The sequence below is a fragment of the Lepidochelys kempii genome, chromosome 6 (assembly GCF_965140285.1).
Source record: "Lepidochelys kempii isolate rLepKem1 chromosome 6, rLepKem1.hap1, whole genome shotgun sequence".
NCBI lineage: Eukaryota > Metazoa > Chordata > Testudines > Cheloniidae > Lepidochelys > Lepidochelys kempii.
This window is the reverse complement of record NC_136385.1, coordinates 72,556,389-72,569,113: the sequence shown is the minus strand read 5'-3', so window position 1 is coordinate 72,569,113 and position 12,725 is coordinate 72,556,389. Positions and strand designations below refer to the sequence as shown.

General features: G+C 42.8%; 1 protein-coding gene across 2 annotated transcripts in view; it reads left to right on the top strand.

Annotated features, from left to right (window-relative positions):
- Positions 1-10,280, top strand: part of CHP1 (calcineurin like EF-hand protein 1) — a 35,154-nt gene extending 24,874 nt beyond the window's left edge. The window contains exons 3-7 of one of the 2 annotated variants that reach the window (XM_073348735.2): positions 194-274; positions 3,478-3,605; positions 4,781-4,842; positions 6,238-6,360; positions 8,276-10,280. In XM_073348735.2, the coding sequence (XP_073204836.1) occupies positions 194-274; positions 3,478-3,605; positions 4,781-4,842; positions 6,238-6,360; positions 8,276-8,329 (448 nt within the window). In that variant the 3' untranslated portion in view covers positions 8,330-10,280. The remainder of the gene's footprint in view (positions 1-193; positions 275-3,477; positions 3,606-4,780; positions 4,843-6,237; positions 6,361-8,275) is intronic. The other variant, XM_073348736.2, reaches the window with a different exon arrangement.
- Positions 10,281-12,725: the final 2,445 nt, after the last annotated feature.

Below are 12,725 nucleotides of genomic sequence, written 5' to 3'. Positions count from 1 at the left end.
GGTGCCATTAATAAACTTTTAACGCTATTGCACTATTATGGTTGGAAAGCAAACAGCAAAGTACTTTGCTGAAGAAGTAAAATCCAAATGGATGTACTGTATTGTGGATCCTCTCATTAGACTTTACTCAGTCTTTATGCAACTTTCTCTACAGCTAAGTTTATGAAGACTCTCATATTCTTGCTTCCCTTAGCCGTGAAGACTTCCAACGAATTCCTGAGCTTGCCATCAACCCCCTGGGAGACCGGATTATTAATGCCTTTTTCCCAGAGGGGTAAGTTCCTATTGAATGCATTTCCAAATGGTCTACAAGTTTTGTGACAAACATTGCAAAGTTCTAATCAGAGGTATGTTTATGGTTAAAGCATGGGAGTAGGAATTGGATACCTGGATTCTATCTTCAGTCTTCCCATACATTTGCTGTGTGACTTTGGGCAGTCACTTAACATCTTTTTTGTATGGTTTCCAATCTGTAATATGGGGACACTGGCCTACCTTATCAGGGTGTTATGATCCTTAATCAATACTCAGTTCTGGTTCACATGTTAACCTATTCTCCATTCCTGTTATCTTGCTGCTGAATGCCTCTGGTGACAGTCCAAGAGACTTGAAATGTGTTAACCATAGGCGCTGACTTTCTTTCATGTGGGTGCTCAGCCCCCACCCCACTCCATCTCTTCCATGAGGCCCCACCCCTGCCCCGCCCCACCCCTATTCCAACTCCTTCCCCAAATCCCTGCCCCAACCCCGCCTCTTTCCCCACCTCCTGCTCCTCCTCCCTCCTGGAGTGTGCTAAAGCTGCCAAACAGCTGTTTGGCAGCAGCCAGGTGGGAAGTGCTGGGAGATAAGCAGAGGAGCGGGGATGCAGCATGCTCAGGGGAGGATGAGATGGGGTGGGGGATGAGGGGAGCTTGGTTGCCGGTGGGTGCTCAGCACCCACTAATTTTTCCCTGTGGGTGCTCTAGCCCCAGAGCACCCACGGAGTTGGCGCCTATGGTGTCAACTACTTATGTTAAACAGTCTGATCCACCTTGTAGTTAGCTGTGATGCTGAATACATTTTCCAGACCTAAAGAACAGCTCTGTGTAAGCTTGAAAGCTTCTCTCTCATTAACTGAAGTTAATCCAATGAAAGCTATTACCTCTCCCACCTTCTCTCTAATATCCTGAGACCAATATGGCAACAGCAACCCTGCATAGAGGAGACAATACAGACTTATCAGCTACAAACTCACTTCTAGCACTAGTATCTCTTAACAAGCAGCTTTACTCCCTAATTGTCTGGTTCTCCACCTTTGGACTTGCTTTAAACCACCTTGCCTTCCTCCCAGGATCATCAACTTCACTGAAAAGTGACATTCAAGTGTAAGGTTTCAGAGTAGCAGTCATGTTAGTCTGTATCTGCAAAAAGAAAGAGGACTTGTGGCACCTTAGAGATTAACAAATTTATTTGAGCATAAGCTTTCATGAGCTACAGCTCACTTCATCGGATGCTTATGCTCAAATAAATTTGTTAATCTCTAAGGTGCCACAAGTCCTCTTTTTTTCTTTATTCAAGTGTAAGCTGCGTTGTCCTGCACCTCAGTCTCCAGCTTGGCAGACTGTCAATCCATCAGCTGTAAGGCCTCTTCTTTGTCCTCTTTCTTCTTGCTGTCTTGATGTAGTCAGTCACATTGGTGCCGACTCCATGAGTGCTCTGCACCCACCGGCAGCCCAGCTCCCTGCCCCACCTTGCCTCCACCTCCTCCCCTGAGTGTGCCATGTCCCCGCTTCTCCACCTACCTCCCAGCACTTGCTGCCGCAAAACAGCTGTTTTGCTGTGTAACAAGCTCCAGGAGGGAGGCAGGAGGAACGGGAACGTGGTGCACTCAAGGGAAGAGGTGAGGCCGGGGCGGGGATTTGGGGAAGGGGTTGGAATGGGGGCAGAGGGGAGTCAAGCACCCACCGGCACCAGCAGAAGTTGGCGCCTATGGTCAGTCGGACCCTCCTAGAGACACTTTCTCTGGGATTCAGAGACACTGCTCTTCTAGGTTACTTTAGTATCTGTCTGATCCTTCAGTATCTTCTTTGGGGATGCCTCCTCTTCCCCTTTCTCTGTAGGGGTTTGTCCTGGGCCTTTTCTCAATAGGTAATGTCAGCCTACTACATGGCTTCTGCTGCCACCTCAATACTGATCCTCAAATCTGCATCTGACATCTTGGATACCATACCACCAGCTAAAACTTAACATGGCTAAAACCAGACTCTTCTTTCTCTTCCCATCAAACTGTTTCAAATCTCCAAAATTATCCATTCCTATTGCCAGTGCCAAGACCCTTGTCCAAGCCCTTGGATGTCTTTTGCAATTTCCTTTGGGCTTACTCATGTTCTCCTCCCCCACACACCCCCAGCTGATCAGTCCAGAAATCTGCTGCAAAATCTTTCTTGCCTGTCACTCTGACTACACTCTGCATGGGTTGTAGTTGCTTCACTGGCTTCTCACCCTCCAGTTCAGTAAGCTCCTTGCCTTGAATGTTTGGCATAAACTGCATTTCATCTGTCTCCTAACCACTTCACTTTGTTCAGAGCACCTTTGTGTCATTCTGTGTTCTCCTATCTTTTGCCTACCAAGCTGTCTCATGTACCTGGAACTCCCTTTTTGGTCCAGTGTGTTAGATCTCTACCCTTCTCCCCAGTTCCTCCGCGTTGACCCACTAAGGGAAAAACAAGATTGGCTTATGCCTTTCTTCCTCCTTTGTTGGATAAAAAGGGCCTGAGAAGAGAGGTCATAGGTAGTGTGGTTTCCTGTAGTAAAAAGCTTTGTACAAGACTTCAACAAATTATTTTGGGGTTCCTGAACTTCTGAGCTGCCCAACTTGAGGCACCTTAAAGGGGCATGATTTTGAGAAAGTGGGATCTCACACTTCCTGAATTTAGAGCTCTTTTAAGGTATCGAATTTGACACCCAAAGTTCGTCACTTTAAAGAACTAGTGCCTGAGATTTTCAGACTCTACTTGCACAAACCTTGTTCATTTCTAAATTTTGGTTCCTCATTTTGTGCTTCATCTAAGAAATTTTGAAATGTTTTAGAAATCTTAAACCCCCTACAACAGTTTTGAGGTGAGTAAATGTACCTATTTTATAGAAACTAAATGACTTATCCAACCTCACCTTAAGAAATCTTGATTCTTTTTACTACCTCAGACCATACCTCCTCTCTACATTGCATCATGTATCCACCAATAATTCTGCTACTGCTCTTGAAAACATTTGCAATTCCTGGATGACCACAAGGAAATTTCCCTCTACTGAAGGAGACCAAGAAGGCAAGGGCTTGCTGGATGTAAATAAAAAATTTATAGAACACTCAATTAACTTGCTCCTACAGAAATACCACGAAGGGACTTGTTTGGTCACTGAAGCTTGAGTTCACAACTGCAATAGACAACCTGTATTATGCTAAATTTTAGACAATTTACCTGTTGTAATACCTTGCAGAGAGGACCAGGTGAATTTCCGTGGATTCATGAGGACTTTGGCCCACTTCCGACCCATTGAAGATAATGAAAAAAGCAAAGACCAGAATGGACCAGAACCACTCAACAGCCGGAGTAACAAGCTGCACTGTAAGGAACTTCACACTCTACCTGGACAATTCCATTCCTTGCCTCCTGGTTCTTTAGTCTTCCACCCTTATGTTTCCTGAGAGAGTGACCCTACACACACACTGACTGAGCTGACATACTGCAGTACTTATTTTTAAATACAAACTGACTTATAAAACCTGTAAGTAGTAGACTGTAACAGAGGCTGCCATAGCCATTTCAGAAGCTAGTAGGATATGTTGAAGCTTAGTAAAAATGGCGTTACGTACAGAGATTCTGGAGACTTGATTATGCTGGACTAATTTCAGCTCTTTCCTAAATGTCTCATGACAGGTTGCTGTGGTGTCAGAGCAGTTCTGAGAGATGCTTTCTGGAAGTAGAGTAGTATTCCAGCCATGAATGGGCCTTCCAGTTCCCTTCCTCATACCACTTGCTATTTCTCCAGTCCTTCATATGATATGGTATTGCCACTCATCTTCACACCTCCATCCCACTCTCCCCTGTCATGATTGTTCCTTATTCTGCTTGAAGCGTATGGTCAGAGTGGAAAGTGAATTACTCCTATATACTAAGTCTGCAGCAGTCTTTTGATCAGCATTCTCTAGGCTCTGATTTGACCATATACTTAAGGCAAAGTGTAGGCCAGTCAGAGAAGTGACAGTGCAAAGATGATTCCTTATGGAATTAAAGAAATAAACTCTCATGTTTCAGGGTTAGAAAGAAACTTCCCCTGCAAGCAGGCTATTTATAGAATTGTCCATTATGGAGGTTGCTGTGTCTTCCTGTAAATCTAGTACTGACCCATGTCACGTTGGATACTTAACTAGATGGACTACTGGTTTGATCTTGAAAGGTAATTTCTAAGTGGCTGTTGTCTCTGAACAATAATGTGCAATCCTCTGAAAAGGACTACATATATTGAGACACTAGCAAATTGCAGGAACAAACTGATTATCATGGTAGGTGGGAACTCTGAATTATATAATTCTATAAAACATTTTTAACAGGATCCTAGAAAAGCTGTAGTCTAATATTTACATCAATGGTCATTTTTTAATGACCCAACACCTACATTGCTGCCAGCTTTCGGACAACCATGTTTTTGAGTGCATGAAATTTTAAATTTACGTATGTGGGTGGGGAAGGTGAACAAATAGTACCTGAATTCAGCTGACTCATTCTCACCTTCCCTCTAGTTGCTTTTCGACTATATGACCTGGATAAAGATGACAAGATATCCCGAGATGAGCTGCTTCAGGTAAAGAGCACTTTGGGCTAGAATGGGACTTAAATTGAGTCCGTTGGTCTTTAGATGACCAAGCTTGCAACTTTAACCCTTAAAGAAATTCTTTCCCTAAGAATGCTTTTTGTAAAAGAGTGAAATTGACCTGCTCATCACATTGACATGTGAAAGATTTTATTGGAAGTTGGGCACTTGGGTGACCTTCCCAAAAAATGTGCCATCGACCTAAAACAGCTTTAGAATATGGAAGAAGTCTAATGGCAGCCTTTGATCTAATAGTTGGAGCATCTGCAAGCAACTGTGGTTAGACCAGTTTTACAGGCCATTCAAAAATGTATGGCTGACTGGACTCTGCCTACCTGTAGCTTCAAAAATATGGTGACTTTTGTCTTTCAATCTCCAGTAAGAGCATAGACTTCCTACTCCATCAAAAACTTCAGCAGAGCATTAGGTTAATTTTTAACATGTTTGATTATTTATGGATGACTGTACTTCCATTGGAACACAGAGATGAGCAGATGTAACCTGCCCCTACAAAAAAAACCCCCACCATACTTAGTTTTTATGGCCGGGACAACAAGACTAGGTATGGGTCTGTTTTTTGAGGTGGATTAGTTTATCTGATCAGTTTTTTCCCAGGGGGATAAAGCTTTTGTTGCCTTCTTCCTGGATGGAGCAAAGCAACAAGAAATAAGTACTGTAATGGCATGGATCTGCATATCAGGCTAGATTTGAGTTGGGAGTAACTGCATTCTACTAATCTTGCCAAGTAGGCAGTAATTTGTGGCTCATGTTGAGCAAGGAACTGCATTTGATCAAAACTGCTCACTTCTGTCTTCAGCACAGAAAAGCACCTTACAAACTGGCAGGAAGGAGAAGAGCTGACTAGTGCAGTTTTGATTGCATATCTGCAACTTGCAAGGCTTCAGAAAGCAACGAAACAAACCTAAACAGGGAAAGGTCAAATCAAGCAGTTGTCAGTCTTGTGAAAAATAGTTGAAACTACCAGATTTAAAAAAAAAATATTCCGAGAATCCTATTCACTCACTTTGTAGGAGCTCTTTTTTGAATTCCACTTTTTTGGGAATGAGGAAGAAGCTTGCACTTCTGTTCAGGGGGCACATAAAGGCATTCTTGTATATTCTGTACTTGTGTGGAGGCAATTTTGGTCAATAGGTTCGGTGTACAAGAGGAACTGAAAATCTTGATCATAGAAAACATTTCCAGACAGTAACAAGGGTCCTGCTGTGTTCTGTTTACACAGAGTTGCTACTTGGATGGTATCCTTGTTCCGAGTACTGTGCATAAATTCTGCACAAGACTTTCAGAATAATCTTCCCATAACACTCTTAGCTTAAAGGTTATTTATATAGCGATATTCAGACTTCCTGGGCTTTCTGTATCTTGCAGGTATTGCGGATGATGGTTGGTGTAAACATTTCAGACGAGCAGCTGGGCAGTATTGCTGACAGGACAATCCAGGAGGCTGATCAGGATGGAGACAGTGCCATCTCCTTCACAGAGTTTGTCAAGGTTGGGAATTAACCTTTTGAATTACAGGAAGTGATTGACTGTGGTCATCACTGAGCAGTCACATAAATAGTTGGAAATGAGCCAAAAAGATACTACCCTTCATTTTTGCAGTTAGTGTAGCAGTCCTTCCCAGTATATCATAATTCCCCTGTGCCCTAGCAGAGGGAATGAGATCATAGCCTCTTGAAGGGCAGGGTTCACTTCTGGGGCTGTGCTGCCAGCGTATAATCCCTCAATCAGCCTGTATACCTCTTCTGTGAACTTTTTCTTCTGAGGTTATGTAGCTGGATCTGTTTTTTTAATTTTTAGTCAAGCAGATTTTCAGGCAAGAGGCCCACCACAAGGGTAACTTTCTTGTGGGAGAGAGTTAAATGGCCTGTGCCAGGAGTCAAACTAGGGAAAAAACAGTGCTCTTCCAAGGTCCATTTGAGATCCCAAAATGAGACTCCGATCACAGTAGATCAGAAAATGATAATCTACTTCCTTCCTTGAGGCTTGCCTACATGGGGAAATTGGCTGGCACAGTTATAGCGGAATAATTACTCCATGTTATTAAATAATCACCCAGGGGAATTATACTAGCATAACTAAAGCAGAGTAATTATTCTTTATCTGTGCCAGTCAAATTCCTGATGTAGACAAGCCCATATACCTTGTCCAGTAGTGAAAAATGATAAAACCTCGGGAATAGACGTTGTTCGTAACTCTGAAATGTTCTTAATGCTGAACAAAACGTTTTGTTCTTTCAAAAGTTTACAACTGAACATTGGCTTAATATAGCTTTGAAACTTGACTATGCAGAAGAAAAATGCTTTTAGCCATCTTAATTTAAACGAAACAAGCACAGAAACCATTTCCTTACCTTGTCAAATCTTTCTTTAAACTTTTTATTTTTTAGTAGTTTAACAAAGTATTGTACTGTATTTGGTTTTGTTTCTGTTGCTACCGGATTGCGTACTTTTAGTTCCAAATGAGGAGTGTGCTTGACAAGTCAGTTTGTAACTCTGAGGTTCTACTGTGTAGTGTTGATACTTGTTAAGAGGTTGTCACATGAGTTAAAGGTTAACAAAGGAGGATAGTCCACACTTCTTAGCTGTTTCTGGCTGTCTGGAGATTGACATTACTATATTAGTATTAGAGGGGTAGCCGTGTTAGTCTGGATCTGTAAAAGCAGCGAAGAGTCCTGTGGCGCCTTTATAGCCTAACAGATGTATTGAACTATAACCTTTCGTGGGTGAATAATGAACACAAATCAGATATTAGGAATGGCAATATACAAAAACCTGTAGGAGAACACTTCAACCTCCCTAGATACCCAATAGCAGATTTAAAGGTAGCCATCCTGCAGCAAAAAAAACTTCAGGACCAGACTTCAAAGAGAAACTGCTGAGCTTCAGTTCATTGTCAAATTTGACACCATCAGCTCAGGATTAAACAAAGACTGTGAATGGCTAGCCAACTACAAAAGCAGTTTCTCCTCCCTTGGTGTTCACACCTCAACTGCTAGAAGACGGCTTCATCCTCCCTGATTGAACTAACCTCGTTATCCCTAGCCTGATTCTTGCTTGCATATTTATACCTGCCTCTGGAAATTTCCACTACACGCATCTGACCAAGTGGGTATTCAACTGCGAAAGCTTATGCTCCAATACATCTGTTAGTTTATAAGGTGCCACAGGACTCTTTGCCGCTATTACTATATTAGTTACACTTGGTTCACATTGTGGTTTTCTTAATTTTTAAAAGGAAAGCTTAGCTTCTGGGGCACAGCATTAGCAGCCTCCAGATGAAAGACTGGCTTGCCAGGATGCCCCATACTCCTTTTGCTTGCTTTTTTAATATCATTCAACATTTTAACTGGAACAGAACTGTGTACATAAGTGACTTAACCAGCTGTCTCTTGGTTTTATTGCAGGTTTTGGAGAAGGTGGATGTAGAGCAGAAAATGAGCATTCGATTTCTTCACTGATGGATGGGAGACCCATTCCTTACCACTCCTAATTTCTAAGGACTAGAACTCCATTTTCTCCCCACTATCTTTCCATAGTGCATTGCTACTGGTACATGGAAAAACACATCTGCAATCCCTCACCAGCTTGTTTCACAAAGGTGAACATTCCCTGTGTAGCAGGAACAAAGGGAAGTGGCTGCAGTGCAGCTTGGAATGGAGCATTAAAAAGTCCCTATTTCAGATTTTTCCTCTGCATTGCTGTATGACTATAACGATCGCCTTTCCTTCCTATGTATTGCTGCTGCAAACTTATTCTTCTGGAGCTCTACATCTAGGAAGCCAAAAAGGGGGTGATATCCCACAGAAAAGCCATCTGAATTTTTTTTACTGGGAGTAGTGTATAGTGAAGAATAGTGTGAAACTTCAGCTAGTCCTAGGTGTCAGTAGCACTGCCTTTTTCCTTCCCATGCTAGTGCAACAGAGCTGCCTTTTTTGCTCCCCGCTTGGTTTTTTTAAGACCTTTCTTCCCTCTTTCCAGATTTGCTCTTTAGAGCGACCTTAAATTAATCATTTAAGTCATGTAGCTTCTTTCCCAGGACTGTAGGATTGGGAATACTGTGCCAGTTCTGAGCAGTCTCAAATGCTATGACTGGATTCTGTAGAATTAATCCACAGTGGGGAGAGTAATCTGTCATGATTGCAGGTTGCAACTTCCGTGGAACAAACTGGACTCCACCTAGTGATCCCTCAAACTACCCCAGTACCAGGTGCAGAAGTGGCTGTCTTAAGAGCAGCTTGCAGGCTCTGACTGCCAGTGGACCACAAAGCACCCCTCCCTAGGTTGCTTTTCTGTATGACTGTTCCTTCCCACAGGGCACTCTTACCTCCACCATCACAATTTACTGCTTTCATTAGTGCAGATTTATTTACCGGTGTTTATAATTCAAGAAAACTAGCCATGCACAAAGTCTGATTTCATGTCATTGTCACCATCCAGTGGTAATAGCTCTAGTGACACCTTGTGCTGCTTTCATATTAATCCTTAGATTATTTGAAAACCAATGATTTTTTTTTTTTGGGTAACATCTATCTGAGCCCCACCCTGGCTGGTGATCTGCACTGTGGGTGTTAGTTTAGCTGCACTTGGAACACTTTCATGGCAGTTTAGATACAACTGTTTTTAAGGAATTGCCTAGTAAATCCCAGTTCAAATTAAAAGGTGAGATTTTAGAATATAATACTTTGATCAGATACTTTCCACAAATCTTTATGAAACCAACACAACTGAAAGGATAACTTTTTTAAATTAAAAACTTAACAGCAAGACTATATATTAAATCAAGGATTCAAAAGCAATGCATGTGTTCAGTTGTTCACCTCCAAATTCATTGGCTACACAGCTTCTTGTGCACATGTGGATAAGTCAACAAATGATCTGACAACCAGTACCAGTGGAGTGTCTTGAGTTGACTTGGAGGTCCATCTCTATGGAAGAATCAGTGTTTAAGTGCTTCCACACACCTCCACATCGTGTTAACGTAAGTTTCTGTAAGTATTGAGCTAAGATTCAACCCTCAAATGGATTTCTTTAGTTCCTTTACTTACTTGTATTAAGGAATCCTTCAGTGGATTCTTCAGACACTCTGTTTGAGTTGCAGAAAGATGTTGCACTTCGAAATTTTCAGACTGCAATTCAATAGTAAGGCTGGAGAATTGTAAAAGATTCCTGTTCTGTACAAGAAGGAAACATTCTGGTTTTATGACCATATGTAAAATAGGAATTGTAAAAAGGAAAGGAATGTGACTATGTTAAATGGAAAGGTACACAAGATGTTATAGGCTTTGATTTGCTTATTTAAAAGATGTTTCTCTATTTCTTCTGCCTGTGTAATTGTAGTCAACTGTTGTGCCTTATTGCCCCAATGAGTTCTGTATTTATCCATCCATAAATAAGTCTTCACTGTAAAAATTGTGCCTGTGTGGTGTTGACAGACTCTGTTCACTATAGAACAATCTTAAGGCTGTTGTTAGGCTCTACAGTCTGATTCTGCACATTTCAGAAAGCAACCTAAAGTGATCTCCTTTCTTCAAGAAGATTATGAAAAATCCTATAATTAACTGAAACAAGCAGTCATTTGCCATCCTACCCACCCTGCAAGGAAGTTCAAACTGGGGAAGAGATTATTCTAAGCCTCAGCTCCATAACAGGGCATCTGTTAAAGGGAAGACTAGCAGTACTTACCCATGAGTCCATAAGTAACTTGAGCCTACTGCTCTATACTCGGCTCTCCAGTGTTCTAAACCAGTGGTTTTCAAACTTTTTTTTTTCTGGTGACCCAGTTGAAGAAAATTGTTGATGCCCACAATGCAATGGAGCTGGGTATGAGGGGTGTGGGAGGGGCTCAAGGCTGGGGCAGAGGGTTGGGGTGAGGGCTGTAGGGTGGGGCTGAGAATGAGGGGTTCAGGGTGTTGGGGCTCAGGGCTGGGGCAGGGGTTGGAGTGCAGGAGGGGGTCAGGGCTTGGCTGGGGATGCAGGCTCTGGGCTGGGGATGAGGGGTTAGGGGTGAAGGAAGGGGCTCCAGGATTGGTGAGGGGGCTCAGGGCAGGGATTGGGGTGCAGGGTTGGGGCATAGGCTTACCTCAAGCAGCTCCTGGTGAGCAGCACAGCAGGGGTGCTACAGCAGGCTTCCTGCCTGTCCTGGCACCATAGACTGTGCCGCATCCTGAAAGCAGCTAGCAGCAGGTCAGGCTTCTAGGCAGAGACACACGAGCAGCTCCATGCACCTCTCACCTGCAGGCACTGCCCCCCCCCCACTCTGTCCGGCTCTCGCCTGCAGGCACCGCCCCCACCCCCAGTCCCCACTAACTGGAGTGGAGTGCAGAGCCAGTGCTCAGGGCAGGGGCAGCGCACACAGCCCTGTGGCATAAAACACCCCCCACCCCAAGCCGGACCTGCTGCTGGCTGCTTCTGGGGTACAGGGCGGTCTCAGAACAGGTAGGGACTAGCCTGCCTTAGCCAGGCAGCACCACCTACAGGACTTTTAACCGCCCAGTTGGAGGTGCTGACCAGAGCTGCTGCAACCCAGTGCCTTACATTCCATGACCCAGTACTGGGTCATGACCCACAGTTTGAAAACCACTGTTCTAAACTACCCTTTGTTTCCTGTTACCATCCTGTTAGTCCCTGTGTTAAGTGCACTTCTAGTCTGATTTTAAAAAATACATTAGATATGCTCTGCATACTTAATCATATCTAGTTGTGTACTGTGACACTTTAGAGTCCACACAGCTTTGGGACAGGGAGCTGAATGCTATACTGACTTATGCATAAGTTTAAAAGTCTGCTTCAGGGCCATATTTTGCTGCTAGTTATGCAACTGCATTGATGACAAATAGAGTGTAAAGGTATAATTGAGGACTAATTTGAGCCTGTAGAACACCTTAGTGTGGGGCTGATGCATGAGGGAGTGAGGGCAGAAATAAGCTTGACTTTTACATACCAGTTGGAGTATGCAGGGCTTGTTGCTGATGAGAGAGGTGTAAGGTTTTTTTTTGTTTTTTTTGTTTTTTTTACTAGCTATCAAGCTATAATTGAGTAGTGAAGGTAGATCTACAGTGTAACAAAAGGAGCAAGGATCCTTGAGGGGGAAAAGGTATGTGTGCGCTGATTTAACTAGACTAGCATAATGCATTTGCATAACAGGAAAGAACTGAAGTTATAGCTTTAAATTAGGGGAGGGGGGTTGATTTTTGCAATCTACACTTTTTTTATTGTAGTGTTTTGGTGCGTAATAAGTTGCTGTGTGGGAAAGCAGTGTCAAAGATTCAAGATTTGAGTTTCAATCTGAACATGGACTTGTGATGGATCTAAGATCCTACAAAAGAATCCCCTAGTTGTGGGCACATCTCAACAGAAGCCCTGTTGGTAGCATTCATGTGCTTTACCCCACAGACTGCGTTTAATTATAGCTGAGAATCAAAACAGTCAGTGAAGGTAGAGATCTGAGGATGAGTTCATCTATCAATTTAAACACAAGTGTTCAATACTTCTGTCATTACAAAGAAGCAGGATGCTGCACTTAACATGAGGAAGTACTTTCCAGTCCACTAGTAACTGAAACAAGGATGTTTAAACATCCTCTTATCCTTTCCAGAAGTTGTCAGTAGGCCTGAATAATTTGCATGCAACGGTCATAAGTGTTGGCAAAGAACTTCAAGGCTTGCTGATTATTTTTAATCTTGGAATAGCAGGGATATTGCAGGAGACTGGAAAAGTGCTACTGTTGTGCTAGAAGTCAAAAGTTTAAACAGATGACCAAAGTAATCAGAGGCAGGTTAGTCTGATATCAATCCTGGGAAAATAATGGGAAAAAATGATTCAATTGATAATTAAAGGACAGCAATATAAGGCTGC